The following is a 15,719-nucleotide window of genomic DNA, read 5'->3' as shown; positions in this document are numbered from 1 at the left end:
CCAGGTTCCCTTTTGTCCCCGCCCCGCCCTTCCCCATCCCCCTTCCCGGACCGGGCCTGCCCCCTGCTGGGCACCGTGCGCCAAGGAGAGGCTGCCCACGCCGTGCCCATCACGGTTTATTGTTTCTGGAACAGCGGCCGCACTCCTGGGGGGCGGCCTGTGCAGCTGGAGATCTCAGCACCTCGGCGAGGATGGGGAGGGAGGGACTCGGGCGGCGGGCCGGACCCTGTGGCCGGCAGGTGGCCGGGAGATGAGCGGCGGCAGCGCGGTGGCCACCGGAAGCAGCACCTGGAGGCGTTGCGGGGCCGCCCTCACCGCACCAGGTGGAAGGTGAGCCAGTACATGAGCAGCGGCTGCGCCGCCGCCACGGCCATGGTCAGGTACGTGCGCAGCTGGTTCCGCGCCCCACGCACCGGGACGCCCTCGGCCGCCGCCTCGGCCAGGATCTTCAGCCGCAGCGTCCGGATCTGGGCGGGGGAGGCGTTCACTCTTGAGCCCGCACTCCTTCCTAACTCTAGTTTCCCCCCCTCCATAGGGCAGCTGGGCTCAGATCTCTGCTCTTGAGGAGCCTTGCTTTCTCCCAAATCTCCTAACACACGCGGAGGCCTTGGGAGCAAATGTGAGGGTTCCAAACTCAAACGTTAGGCGAGGCCTCTTAAGTGAGTGAGGTGAGGAAGTTCACTGTGAATACTCCACCTGAGGGGACGGCCAGGCTTGGCCCTTTGGCCGCCACCAGCTTGTGTTGACCCTTGACAATTTTTCAACACAAGCCAGAAATGCCTTCTTTTTCTTCTTAACTTTTTTGCCCACCCCCTCCCCCGCCAGAATTCTAAATAATGACATCTAAGTCGGAGTTGATCTGAGCAGATCCGGCCCACCAGCCCCTGGCTTCTGCCCTCTGCTCCTCACACTGAATCCTCCCAGTACCCTGACGTGCAATTATCATCATCCCCATTTTACAAAAGGGGAAGCAGGTTTAAAGAGAGGAAGTGATCTGCCCAGGATCGAGTGAACCCTGGGTTCAAACCCAGGCCTGGTGGATCCCAGTGCTCTTAACCAGCACCTCCACTCCAGCTGGATGAACTCTCAGAGAAGCTACTTTGAGGAGACGGAACTCTTTTCACCCTAAAGGAAATTCCGGTAGGAAAGCCCATCATGCAAGGAGAGTGGAGTGGGGGTGAGAGCCCACTCTAGTAGCCTGGCTGGCGCCTCCTCTTCCTTCAGGACCCCGCTTGGACACCCCCTCTTCCAGGAAGCTCTCCGGGCCCTCAGGCTAGGGCAGCCACTCCAGGGCTCCTCAGTTCACCAGTGTGGGGCCTCTGGTCTAAACTCCCCACCTGACATCCCCTGCTTGGATGCCTCCAGGGACCCCCAACTGTGCCCAGGAGGCCAGTGCCCTGAGTCCCATCCTTCCCTGAGCCCCAGCTCACCATGAACACAAAGATGGACACACAGCACCAGCTCAGCACCAGGTAGTAGCCAATCTTTCCAAAGAGCAGGCCCATGAGGACCCCGCCAATCATCCTGTGGGGGAAAGGGGAAGGCTGGTCTGAGGAAGAAGCCCCAGGGCTGGGGGCTGGCGGTGGGAAGGCGGAGGGGGTACTCACCCAACATATTTGTAGCCCAAGAAGGCCACCAGGTCGATAGTGGTGAGGTCTGTGTTGACAGTGACAAGGTAGAGGCCGAGCAGGATGGCCAGCACCTCCAGTGTCAGCCAGGCCAACGCGGAGCTTGCCTGCAGCCCCAGGAGGTCTGGGGAGAACCTGTCAACACCAGATCTCTGTCATTCAGTTAGCTGGCTCAGACCCTCCCTAAGCATCTGCCTGGGGACAGCCTGTATTGGGGCGGGGGGCGGGGCATGCTGAAGACCCGGCAGGGACCAAGATGGATCTGGGCCTTGTCCTGGAAATCCCATTCCCAGTGACAGCCCAGAAAGGTCAGGGCTGGGATGGGGGAAGCACAGGGCAGGGGAGGTGTGTGACCCCGTTGGGAGGTGGGTATCAGACACTTGAGCTAAGGCTTGAAGGAGGAAGGAGCTGATTGGGGAAGAAGGACCTTAGTCTCTGCCATATCCCCAGTGCCTCACCAACTAATGGACTCTAATGACAACCGTTTTCCATGCCACAAAGGAAATGAACAGGGGTCTATGAGTGAGAGGTGGGGGCCTGATGCAGGCTGGAGGGTGGAAAGGCTTCCCTGAGGAAGTAACATCGCAGTGGAGACATCATGAGTGAACAGGTGCTCAGCAGGTGATGTAGGGGAGGAACACACTCCCCAGCAAAGGGAACTGATGTGCAAAGGCCCTGGGGAGGCAACCCAGGTCCTCTGGAGAAACAGAAAGAGGACCAGAGTGGCGCAGCAGAGTGAGGGAGAGGGGCAGGCAGTGCAAGACTAAGGAGCTGGGGCTTGGTCTGGGGACAGGGGAGCTAGGGACAGCTTCTGACAAAGGGGGGGACTTAGCCAGGCTCACCTCTCAGCCAAGACCTTCCTGCTGGAGTGGGGGTGCAGGGGGTATGTGGGGGCCGGGCAGCTGTTTAGGAGAGGCCAGGGCAAGGATGGATTTAGTGTCACCCAGCACAGGGTGTGGTGATGGGCTGCACACGGGTGGGAAAGAGGAAAGGGGCAAGGGTGACCGTGCGGGCTCTGTCTTGGGCCAACTGGGAACACGGTGGGGCTCTTCTGAGACAGGGGAACCAAGAGACTTTCCTGACTGCCCCTCAGCTCCCCCAAACCCCACACCACTCTGCCTACTCCAGGCCTCTCTTACCTATCCTGGGTCCCCAGCGCCAGGCCAGCCACCAAGACGTAGGTGATGAAAGCCATGGCTGTGAGAGGGAGACACACAGACGCTAGTCAGAAGAAGAAGGACCACCCAGGGCCTCCGGGCACCTAAACCTCTGCCCGAGACAGGCCCACCCAGAGGGAGGAGGGCACCGGGCCGTGGTGGGTAGGGTGAAACCTGGAATGTAGAGGTCAGGAGCGTTGACATCAAAGCGCGGGGCCACTGGTGTGTCCTGCTGGTACTGCACCTCCCAGTCCTGTGGGGAGGGTGGAGGGGGCAGGCAGGACCAGAGCTGGGCTCCTGGCCCGCCTACAGGCCTCTCTCAGCGATCCTCCTGCCTCTCACGCCTGCCCCCGCCTGCCCCACCCCTGCCTACAGGCTGCCACCCGGCTCAGATGCTCACCTGGTGCAGGTAGGGGAAGAGGAGCAGACCCAGCTTTTTGCCCACATACGTGGTGTCCACGGCGAAGTAACACTTGAGCTTGGTGACGGGGATGAAGCGGTCGATCTGGGGAGGCAGAGCGCCCGCCTGAAGCCCCGGCCCCAAGGCCCCCACCTGCCCCCCCCACCAGCCCGGCCCACTCACGTTCTTATCCACCAGCTGCTTGCCCTGCGCGGCTAGGCTGCTCCCGTAGGCCATGGCCATGTTGGACACAGGATCACCCAGGAAGGCTGCCTGGGGTGAGGCGGAGGCTGTAGGGTAGCCCAGGCCGCCAGGCGCCCGCTGGGCCCCATAGCCTCGGCGCTGGGCCGAACTCGTGTCATCAAAAAGCTGGTGGGGGTCAGCCATGCCTGGCTGGGACACAGGTACCCTCCGCTTCGAGGCTGCAGTGGGGAGAAGGGTGGGGAGCCTCATTCAGTTGGCAGGAGCTCTCCCTCCCACTTCTGCCGCAGTGGGGCACTGGTTTCGCTGTCAGATGGGTTGTCTACTCAGGTCTGGGCGGCCTCTGCCTGCCATCCATCCATCCATCCATCCATCCATCCATCCATCCATCCATCCATCCAAATAACAATGATGATGAGGAGGACGACGATGACGGCTACTGTGTACTGGGGTTGACTGTGCACAGAATCCTGTGCTAAGCCTCTTACAAACAAGGTCTCTAGAGAGACCTTCTCCCCTCATGTTCCCTCTTACTCATCCAGCTCCAGCCACACGGGCCTCAGTACTCAGTGAACACACCAGGCACATTCCCACCTCAGGGCCTCTTCACTGGCAGTTCCTCTGCCTGAATGCTCTTGCCCCAGACATCCTCAGGGCTCCCTCCTCTCCTCGAGGTCTTGGCTCCGTGGGGCCTTCCCCAGCCATCCTGTCCACAACTGCATCTCCCCTGGTACCACCCCCTCATCCCTCTTCCCCACTTCATTCATATCCACAGAACTCAGCAACAGCTGACATACGAGCTGTTTATTTTATTCACTGTCTGTCTCCCCCACTCAAATGCGAGCCCCCGCCAAGGTGAGGAGCTTTGTCTTGCTTGTGGCTGAAGCCCCAGCCCCTAGAACAGGGTTAGAGTAGGTGCTTGATAAAAACCTGATGTAGGGCTTCCCTGGTGGCGCAGTGGTTGAGAGTCCGCCTGCCGATGCAGGGTACACGGGTTCGTGCCCCGGTCTGGGAAGATCCCACATGCCGCGGAGCGGCTGGGCCCGTGAGCCATGGCCGCTGAGCCTGTGCATCCGGAGCCTGTGCTCCGCAACGGGAGAGGCCACATCAGTGAGAGGCCCGCGTACCGCAAAAAAAACAAAAAAACAAAAAACCTGATGTAAAAATAAAAATAAATAAATAAAAATAAATAAATTTTTAAAAAGGGCTTCCCTGGTGGCACAGTGGTTGGGAGTCTGCCTGCCAATGCAGGGGACACGAGTTTGGGCCCTGGTCCAGGAGGATCCTACATGCTGCCAAGTGGCTAGGCCCTTGCGCCATAACTACTGACCAGTCCTCTGGAGCCTGCGAGCCACAACTATTGAGCCCGCAAGCCTGGAGCCCATGCTCTGCAACAAGAGAAACCACTGCTCCCCACAACTGGAGAGGGCCTGCGCGCAGCAACGAAGACCCAACGCAGCCAAAAATAAATAAAAATAAATTTAAAAACCTGATGAATGAATAAATGGCCATGCCCATTTTACAGATGTGGAAACCGAGGCTCAGACAGCCTAAATGACTCGTGCAAAGGGCCAAATTGAGGGAGTGACAGAGCAGGATTCCAGCCCAGGTCACCCTGTTAACTATTGTAATAATGAAACCCCAGCTGAGCACTTAAACCACACATCAGGCCGTGTTCTAAACACTGTGGATTAACTCACTTAATCCTAACAACAATCCATTTTGTGTTGGTGAGACTATCATCCCATTTTACAGATGGGAACCGTGAGCCCCAAGAGGCTCAGGCCCTTGCCCAGAGTCATACAGATGGTGTGAAGCAGAGCCGGGTTTCAAGTTTTCAAAAGATCCATTTCTTGTGGGGAACAGACTGGGAAGGTGGGGACAAGAGGAGAGGAGAGGAGGGGAGGGGAGGGGAGAGGAGGGGAGGGGGGAGGAAGCTGCTGAGGTGGTCCAGGTGGGAGAGCAGGATGGGGTGGGCAGGGGTGGGGTGGGGAACGGAGGGGCTGCTTCTGGCAAAGTTTGGAGGTAGGAGAGGCAGGATTGCTGGAGGTGTGCTTGGCTGCATTAGGGTAAGGAAGATGAAGGAATTCACACCCTGTCGTCCCAGATTCTGGTCTGAGTGATCAAGTGGATGGGAGTGCTGTCTACTGAGATGGGGAGTATAGAGAGGGCAGATCTGAACCCAGCACTCAGGCTCCAGCACCCCGACCAATAAGCCATGCCACCGCAGCAAACATTTACTGAGCTCCTCCTCTGTGCCAGGCGCCACAGTGGGAACAGGGTGGTAGGATTACCATGGGTTGTGGAAGAGGAATCACATAATCCATGTCATGACTTTCTGTGCGCCTCAGTTTTCTCCTCTGCAGGATGGTGTCAACACTCCAGGGCAAAGTGACATAAATTCCTCAGCCCCTGGCCTGGCCCATAAAAAAGTGGTTAATCCCGTCACCTATTATCAATAACTAGCCCCTCGACTCTTCCTCTTCATTATTTGTAGCCTGAAAACAGACCCAGGTAGTCCTCTATCCCAGAGCAAGCAGCACTGGCCCCGGCCCACTTGTCCCCAAGCACCACTTCTCTTTTCCCTCTCCCACTCTGGCCAAAGGGCTGGCTTCCTGAAAGCTTTAGTGTAAGCACTTCCTCCTTCTTTGTCGCCCCTCAGCCCTTGGCATTTGGGGTTCTGCTCTCACCAGTCCCCTAAATGCCTCTGCATTACCAGGCCAAGGCAGTTATTCCACTCTCCTCACACTCAGGCTCCTCGACAGCACTGAGGCCCTTGCTCCAAATGCCAACCTCCGACTCTCTGCTCTCTTGGCTTCTGACACGCTGTACTACCTCTTTCTCTTTCCTGTCGGAGCCCCACAAACATCGACTGAGCACCTCTGTGGGTTAGGCTCTGCTGCGGCTGAGGTGGATACAGCAGTGAACCAAAAGGGAAAAACTCCTGCCTTCACGGAGCTGATGTTCTGATCGGTCCTTCTCAATCAGTGATTTCTCTCCAGCTCCCTGAATTCTGTGCCCCAGTTTTCCACCCTTACCCTTGTCTTCTGTCTCTCACCTAGGGCAATCTCACCACACCCATGGCTTTCACAGCCACCCACCCTGTGCCCTGGGCTGTCTCTAGCCACCACTTCCTGCCAAGGCCCCAGGGCCTTTACCTCTGACATCAGTTCTCACCCCCCTGGTCTCAATGTTACCCTCCCTTCTCAGACTCTGTCATCTTGCACCTGACTTAAATGTCCTCCTACCAGCTTCCCCTGTTCATTCTTAGCCCCAACAACCTCCTTTCCAGTCAGCAGCCAGAATGATCTTTCTAAGTGTAAAAGAGAATATTTCATGCCCTCTGCCTGAAATCGGTGCCCACTGCGCTGAGAATAAAATCCAAATGCCTAGGAGGCCCTGCATGACCCAGCCCTGCCAACCACCCTGGTTTGCTACCCCTCCTGGGACTCACTCCACCAGTCACAAGGGCCTCCTCCTCTCGGGCCCTGACCCTGCCTAGCTCCTTGCCCCCTCAGGCTTTTGAACATACAGTGCTATCACCTTGGAACACCTTCCCACAATTAACACCTGACAATGCAGCACTCAGGCCTCAGCTCAAAAGAGTCCTTCTCAGAGAGACCTTCCTTACTCCTCAATATAAAGCACTAGCCCCACACTGTTCTTTCTCATAACATCCAGTGGTTCTTTTTTCTCTTCCAAGTACTTGTCACAATTTCTGAATCTATATTCATTTGTCTACTTGCTTACTCAGCACAGGCCTCCCACGCTTTTCCCTCGCACCCTAAATCAATCCCCTTCCCCGGGCTAATTCCTCATCACTCGATGTTACCTCCTCCAGGAAGCTTCACTGATACGGCTGGGCTGGCTCATGTTTCCTAATCTGGGCTAACACAACACCTCCATCCCAGCCATAACCACTCTGATTGTGCTTCCCCAATCCCAACCCTGACCCCTCTGCTTGCTCTTCTCTTATCACAGCTCCATCACGCTAGGCTGTCGCTGTCTTCTGCTCTGTACTGGTAAGCTCCATGAAGACAGGAACCAGGACTGATGGGCACGGCTGTATCCCCAGCATCGCCTACCACAGGGCCAGTCAGGCATCTTACAAAGTTGAGGGAGGAATGCATGCATCATGTCTTAAGACCTCCTCAACCCCTAGTCAGTTTCCGGCTTATTCCCTTTACAGTCCTAATCACTCCTAAAATTATCCTGCTGCCTAGTTTGCTTCCAACTTTAGTGTCTGTCTTCCCACTAAACTCTGAGCTATAAGTTGCCAAGTTGCTGGTTACTATTGGGTACCCAAATTGCAGCACAGGGCCTGGCACAAGGGAGCTGAAGTAAGATATGCTGAATGAATAAATGAGACTTATACTCCCGGAGATTAAGAAGAAGTTAAAAGAGAGATACAAATTCACAGACATGGGAAAAGGGGATTAACAACATTGTCCTCAATGGTGAAAAACTGAAACCATTTCCACTAAGATCAGGAACAAGACAAGGTTGCCCACTCTCACCACTCTTATTCAACATAGTTTTGGAAGTTTTAGCCACAGCAATCAGAGAAGAAAAGGGAAAAAACGGAATCCAAATCGGAAAAGAAGTAAAGCTGTCACTGTTTGCAGATTACATGATAGTATACATAGAGAATCCTAGAGATGCTACCAGAAAACTACTAGAGCTAATCAATGAATTTGGTAAAGTAACAGGATACAAAATTAATGCACAGAAATCTCTGGCATTCCTATATACGAATGATGAAAAATCTGAAAGTGAAATCAAGAAAACATTCCCATTTACCATTGCAACAAAAAGAATAAAATATCTAGGAATAAACCTACTAAGGAGATAAAAGACCTGTATGCAGAAAATTATAAGACACTGATGAAAGAAATTAAAGATGATACAAATAGATGGAGAGATATACCATGTTCTTGGATTGGAAGAATCAACATTGTGAAAATGACTCTACTACCCAAAGCAATCTACAGATTCAATGGAATCCCTATCAAACTACCACTGGCATTTTTCACAGAACTAGAACAAAAAATTTCACAATTTGTATATAAACACAAAAGACCCCGAATAGCCAAAGCAATCTTGAGAACGAAAAATGGAGTGGAGGAATCAGGCTCCCTGACTTCAGACTATACTACAAAGCTACAGCAATCAAGACAGTATGGTACTGGCACAAACACAGAAAGATAGATCAGTGGAACAGGATAGAAAGCCCAGAGATAAACCCACGCACATATGGTCACCTTATCTTTGATAAAGGAGGCAGGAATGTACAGTGGAGAAAGGACAGCCTCTTCAATAAGTGGTGCTGGGAATACTGGACAGGGACATGTAAAAGTATGAGATTAGATCAGTCCCTAACACCATACACAAAAATAAGCTCAAAATGAATTAAAGACCTAAAGGTAAGGCCAGAAACTATCAAACTCTTAGAGGAAAACATAAGCTGAACACTCTATGACATAAATCACAGCAAGATCCTTTTTGACCCACCTCCTAGAGAAATGGAAATAAAGACAAAAATAAACACATGGGACCTAATGAAACTTAAAAGCTTTTGCACAGGAAAGGAAACCATAAAAAAGACCAAAAGACAACCCTCAGAATGGGAGAAACTATTTGCAAATGAAGCAACTGACAAAGGATTTATCTCCAAAATTTATAAGCAGCTCATGCAGCTCAATAACAAAAAAACAAACAACCCAATCCAAAAACAGGCAGAAGACCTAAACAGACATTTCTCCACAGAAGATATACAGACTGCCAACAAACACATGAAAGAATGCTCAACATCTTTAATCATTAGAGAAATGCAAATCAAAACTACAATGAGATATCATCTCATGCCAGTCAGAATGGCCATCATCAAAAAATCTAGAAACAATAAATGCTGGAGAGGGTGTGCGAAATAGGGAACCCTCTTGCACTGCTGGTGGGAATGTGAATTGGTACAGCCACTATGGAGAACAGTATGGAGGTTCCTTAAAAAACTACAAATAGAACGACCATATGACCCAGCAATCCCACTACTAGGCATATACCCTGAGAAAACCATAATTCAAAAAGAGACATGTACCAAAACGTTCATTGCAGCTCTATTTACAATAGCCCAGAGATGGAAACAACCTAAGTGTCCATCATCGGATGAATGGATAAAGAAGATGTGGCACATATATACAATGGAATATTACTCAGCCATAAAAAGAAATGAAATTGAGCTATTTGTAATGAGGTGGATAGACCTAGAGTCTGTCTTACAGAGTGAAGTAAGTCAGAAAGAGAAAGACAAATACCGTATGCTAACACATGTATATGGAATTTAAGAAGAAAAAAAATATCATGAAGAACCTAGCGGTAAGACAGGAATAAAGACACAGACCTACTAGAGAATGGAGTTGAGGATATGGGGAGGGGGAAGGGTAAGCTGTGACAAAGCGAAAGAGAGGCATGGACATAGCACAGAGGCAGCCGCATAGCACAGGGAGATCAGCTCGCTGCTTTGTGACCGCCTGGAGTGGTGTGATAGGGAGGGTGGGAGGGAGACACAAGAGGGAGGGGATAGGGGAACATATATATATGTATAACTGATTCATTTTGTTATGAAGCAGGAACTAACACACCATTGTAAAGCAATTATACTCCAATAAAGATGTAAATAAACAAATAAATAAATAAATTGGAACAAAAAGACAATAAGCCCTCCTTTCCTTGACCCTTCCTAGAAATCCCTTCAGGCCAGAAGGCCACATTCTATACAGACATACCTCCTTTTATTGCACTTCCCAGATACTGCAGGGGTGTTTTCGGTTGGGTTTTTTTTTTTTGTTTTTTTTTTTACAAATTGAAGGTTTGTGGCAACCTTGCATTGTCAGATGATGGCTAGCAGTTAAAGTATTTTTGTAAAGATGTTGGGGGTAGGAGTTTATTAATTAATTTATTTATTTTTGCTGTGCTGGGTCTTCGTTTCTGTGCGAGGGCTTTCTCTAGTTGTGGCAAGCGGGGGCCACTCTTCATCGGGGTGTGCGGGCCTCTCACTATTGCCGCCTCTCGTTGCGGAGCACAGGTTCCAGATGCGCAGGCTCAGTAGTTGTAACTAACGGGCCTAGTTGCTCCGCAGCATGTGGGATCCTCCCAGACCAGGGCTCGAACCCGTGTTCCCTGCATTAGCATGCAGATTCTCAAACACTGCGCCACCAGGGAAGCCCTAAAGTATTTTTAAATTAAGGTATATACATTGTTTTTTTAGACACAATGCGATTGCACACTTAATAGACTATAGTGTAAACATAACTGTTATATGCACCGGGAAATCAAAAAAATCATGTGACTTGCTTTATTGTGATATTTGCTTTGTTGTGGTAGTCTGGAACTGAACACACAATATCTTGGAAGGATGACTGTACATTGGGGGAAAGGCTTGTGTCCATTAGAGCTTAGAAATCTGTTCCACAAGCAGTTGGGTAAATACCTCATCCAATTCCCCCCAGCCTCTCTGGTCCATGGTAGACGTTGCTCATGGATTCTGGCATTCTCCCTGCCAAGCCTTCCAGGCAACCTGGTGTTCCAGGCCCTCACTGTGGTTCACTCAGAGTTGGTGAACAGGTGTCATATCCCAGACAAATTGGGAACCCCGCCCCCGTTGCCCCCACCCCCCACCTCCCCAGTGCTCCGCAAGAGCCTGTGGTCCAGGGAAAGAGGGCCTAGACGTTGGGAAGAGCCTCTCCGCCCACCACCCCCTCCAGGTGTGCAACAGCAGGCAGGTCACTTAACTCCTTTGAACCTCCGGTTTCCTCACCTGTAAGATGGGTGGATGTGAGGATCACATGAGATCATACATGTCAGGTTGCCCACGGGAAGTGGTGGCCACCTCTGCCCACCTACCTGTGTCCTCGTTCCTCCTTAGTAGCTGGTGGTTCTTCCCTACACCCACGCTGCCACCGCACGAGCAACTCTCAGGTCCACTCATGTATCCCTTTGGATTCAGGAACCTCAGACCCACTGATGCCTCTGGCCTTTCTCTACCTGCTTGATCAAGAGTTGTCTCTCCTTCATGTGAAGGAAAAAAGTAGTGTGTTTGGATTTTAAAAGAAACTGTCGGCAATCACTTCACTTTTTGTTGTTGTTTTTTTTGCCGTGCCACGGGGCACGTGGGATGTTAGTTCCCTGACCAGGGATCGAAATTGCACCCCTGTATTGGAAGCGCAGAGTCTTAACCACTGGACCTCCAGGGAAGTCTGGGAATCATTTTTAAATAATTCTACTGCCGTAGAAAGATCATGAAGTGAATTCTCCTAACACCATCAAGGCCAGTCGAGTTTTCACAGGTTTTTCATAGTGTACCTTTATATGTTTTTGATGCAGAAGTTACCTCTGTGACGCACTTCTGCCAGAATTTGTCCTGTTCTGTCTTGTGGTTGGGGAGGCCCCGTGGCTCCACTTGCTCCTGGCAGATTGACAGCATGAGGCCTCGCGGCGCTCTGTCTGCCAGTGGTATCGGTCTCCCTTCTGTACTTTTCCGGGTTATGATGCTGCTGTTCCAGGAGGTCAGCCACCTCCTGCCACGCCACTACGGCCCTTGAAACTACACTGCCACGTTTCCCACTTTCTACACCATTTAAAGGCTGACGTTGGTCCTCTTTTCGTTACAAAAGCTGCCTAACAATAGGCCAGCAGCCAAGGTGTTCAATGCACATTTCATGGCCTTTGTCATCCTCAGACTGCTAGCATCATTCAGAGGTGGAAAGGGCTTCTAAAAAATCACCTCAACAAGGATCTCTACCTCTTCCTGGTCCATACACTTTAGTAAGGTACTTTGGTCACTGAATGTGTTTGTCACCAGAAAGGATTTATCTCTATCTCCTGGGTAAAGATCAGGTCAAAGGGGTTGGGAGTTATTTAGACTATTTCGAAAATTTGGAATTCTACCCTCATCATTCCTGTGTATGGTGCATCTTTCTTCCCCCTAACAGCAAGCCCAGGTTCACCTGGTTGGTGCACCCTCTGGGTGGCAGCTGACCAGAGGGGGCCTCAGGAATTAATTCTGGTTCAGCCTCTGAGATTCTTTCTTGGACGACTAGTCCCAGGTCTTGAAAACAATGACCACTTGGTCATTGGGTGCCCTGCCTGCCACGTCTCCCTACAGTGGCCCACATGGTCTCTGTACATTTGTAAAAATGCTTGTTCCATTTACATCTGACCTTTCCAAACAAAAGGTCTGGGTGTGAGTAGGTGATGATAGAAGAGGTAAAGCTATACCTTCTGGGATGGGAGTCACACTGATTTCGTGTCCTTGGAGGGAGAATAACAACCAGGCACCTGGCAAGGGAACACCTCAGACCCCAGCAGGTGGGTGGGGGGGGAAGGAGGGGTGTAACCAGTGCTCTTTCTGCCCTGTAGACCCAACACTGCAGGGGAGGGCAGTGCCATTAGATACCAGGAGCAGGCGGGGCCTGGGGAGGACAGGCATAGCTACTGTCTCTGCTTCCGTTAGCCATGGAAGATGAGAAGCGAATGGCAGGGAACTCACTTTTAAAGAGCAGATGGACATGGCCTCGTCTTCGGAGGGCCCTTGTCTCACCTACGTTTTTCATCCAAGTATTTATGTCCACCTTCCCAGCTTTAATCTCGCCTCCATTTGTAAACCTTCCGGAGTAGGGGAGTAAGGGAGGGACACTTGCTGCCACCGACAGGCAGTAGTGATGGGCTCCCGTGTCCCATTTCCCTTTCTTCCTTTCAGTCATAGAAGTCCCCGGGTTTTAGTGGGTATGTGGCTGCCCAGCTAGAAACTCGCTGTTTCCCTGTCGCCCTTGCAGCTGCATGTGACCAGGTGTCGAAATCCAGACTGAAGGGATGTGTGCTGCCTCCAGGTCAGGTCCTTAAAAGGAAGCGGTGTGCCCTCCACTTGCCCTCTTCCTTCCTGAGAGCCCGATGGTGGGGGCCAGGCTCCCCACAGGCCCAGGGGCGACAGCCTGGAGGACTGCAGAGCTCCCAGACAGAGGGAGCCCGGTCCCTGGGTGATCTCGCAGAGTCACCCACTCACCTGCTGTGGACTCCCTCCAGCTCAGGTTTTCGTGGGAGAGAAGAGTGAAGCTCTCTTGTTAAGCCTCTGTCTTCAGAGTCCCTGAAAGCTGCCACATCCTAAATATAATATAGGAGCGAACAGCTGGGGATCTGAAGGACCAGGCCGAGGTCTCCCTGGACCCATTCACTCACTCACCCCACCATTTGATTTAGCACAGCGGTGAAGAGCTACTACTTCCTCTTGAGTCTGGAAGGTCTCACACTGCTGTCCCACAACCTACTAGCCCAGTGTCCTACTGTACCTTTTAGGGCTCACCTACACATAACATGGGGATCCTGTTGCCAGTTTCATAAGGAATCATGAGACTGTGTTTGTGCATCATAATAAAAACTAACATTTATCAAGTATCTATTTACCTTGTCCCAGGCACGCTCTGTGCAAAACCATTTACCTTGAGTTTAAGTTCCATTTGACAGAGGAGGACAATGAGGGCCAGACTGACTAACTTAATGGTTCACAGAACAGTAAGGGGTGGAGCAAGGATTCACCTGTAAGCAGACTGACCTCCAGAACCCAAACTCGTAGCCACTCTAAGCTTGCTCTAACCTGCCGTTACCACACTGCCGGACATCAGGTAACCTAATTCACCAAATGGTAGGGAGAACCAATTCTGAGTCACGCCCTTCCAGGCGCTGAGCAAAGCAACGAAGCTCCCACCCTCCTGAATTTATGTTATCCCGGGAGAGACAGGCACTTTCTCTCATATCCTGCACACGGTTGTCGGCAAAGCCACAATCACTGTTCACCTCCTCTTCTCACTCAGAGTAAAGACCAAAGGTCTTTGATTTACAAGACATTCCACCACCCACCCCAACCACCCCTCCTCTTCTACCTCTCTCCCTCCAGTTCTTCAGATACACAGGTACATTCCTGCCTCAGGGCCTTTGCACTTGCTACTCCCTCTGCCTAGATATGCCCCCATGTGCTTGCATGGCTTGTTTTCTCACCTTCAGATCTGTACTCAGAAAAGACTTCAGTGAGGCTTCCCTGGTAACTATCTGAAATCCAGAGTCTCCCAAACATACTACATAGTTATTCCCTGGTCCCCCTTCTTGCTGTATTGCTCTTCTTAACACATATTACTTAAAGAAAAAATAGAGTTCATTGAGTTATGAGTTACATAAAACCTATTTCAAATATACAATTCAGTGATTTTTAATAATTTTACCAGGCGGTGCAACTATCACCGTAGATCTGTTTTAGAACATTTTCATCCCCTTCCCCCCAGTAAGATCCCTCATGGCCATTTACAGCTAATCGCCATTCCCACACTCAGCTCCCAGCAACCACTAATCTACTTTGTCTCTCTAAATGCCTTTTCTGAATACCTCACATGAATGATAACATACAATATACAGTCTCTTGTGTCTGGCTTCTTTCACCCACCATAATGTTTTTGAGGTTTATGAAGCTGTAGCGTATGTCAGGAGTTCAGTCCTTTTTATTGCTGAATAATATTCCATCCTATGGATAGATACATCACATTTTGTATATCTATTCACCAACTGATGGACAGTTTTGTTTCCAGCTTTTTCTAACATACTCTACATCTTGCCTTGTTCCCCACACTAGAATGTCAATTCCATGGGGCTGGAATTTTTGCTGGTTTTTTTCAGCTCTGTGTCCCCAGAACTTGAACTGTCCTGGACACATAGTAGGTACTCAATAAATATATGCTGAAGGAACACGTGAGAAGAAAGATAACCTCAGAGAGTGGTAAGCAAGGGCTATCTATGCTGGCCACGAAGCAGGGGAAAGGGGATGGAGTGACGAGGCTCCGTGGAGCCAGCAGTCAGGGCAGTCTCCTCTAAGGAATGGACTTTGGAGCAGAGACCTGAATGCACAAGGCTGATTGCTACACGCTCGTCATCATCTGCAGGCCTCAGCTACCTGCTCCTGCCTAAATGCCAGCCTTGCCTGCCACTCCTGCAGGTCCAGGCAGTCAACTTGGCAGCAGGGCTGGGCTGGAGAGGGACTCTCAAGGACTCCTAGCCTCACAGCCATCGGAACAGATGACACAGGCCCCAACTCCTCCCTGGGCCTAACCTGGGCCCTGCGCAGTGTGGGGAGGGAAGGCTGGGCTTGCCTGGCTGCCCCTTCTGCTGAGTGACCCCCAGGGTGAGACAAAGGGGCCAGGCACAGTTTTGGACTTGAGCTACACTGCCTGGGTTCGAATATCAGCTCTAGCCTGTTGACAAGGGGCTAATTTTGTCCCTTGTCATCTTAACTGGTCC

The 15,719-nt window shown here is 51.3% G+C and overlaps 1 protein-coding gene across 1 annotated transcript; it reads right to left on the bottom strand.

Annotated features, from left to right (window-relative positions):
* Window positions 1-123: 123 nt before the first annotated feature.
* LOC132479969 (protein YIF1B-like) lies at window positions 124-3,614 on the bottom strand. Its single transcript, XM_060083752.1, has 7 exons — window positions 3,369-3,614; window positions 3,186-3,290; window positions 2,960-3,038; window positions 2,768-2,825; window positions 1,608-1,763; window positions 1,431-1,524; window positions 124-467 (listed from the first exon to the last, which is right to left on the bottom strand). Exons 1-7 carry the CDS (start codon window positions 3,570-3,572, stop codon window positions 312-314), a joined length of 852 nt encoding a protein of 283 aa, XP_059939735.1. The 5' UTR covers window positions 3,573-3,614; the 3' UTR covers window positions 124-311.
* Between the last annotated feature and the right edge of the window lie 12,105 nt (window positions 3,615-15,719).

This window comes from Mesoplodon densirostris, chromosome 19, assembly GCF_025265405.1.
Source record: "Mesoplodon densirostris isolate mMesDen1 chromosome 19, mMesDen1 primary haplotype, whole genome shotgun sequence".
Taxonomy (NCBI): domain Eukaryota; kingdom Metazoa; phylum Chordata; class Mammalia; order Artiodactyla; family Ziphiidae; genus Mesoplodon; species Mesoplodon densirostris.
The sequence above is the reverse complement of the archived record's forward strand: the minus strand, read 5'-3'. Positions and strand labels throughout refer to the sequence as shown.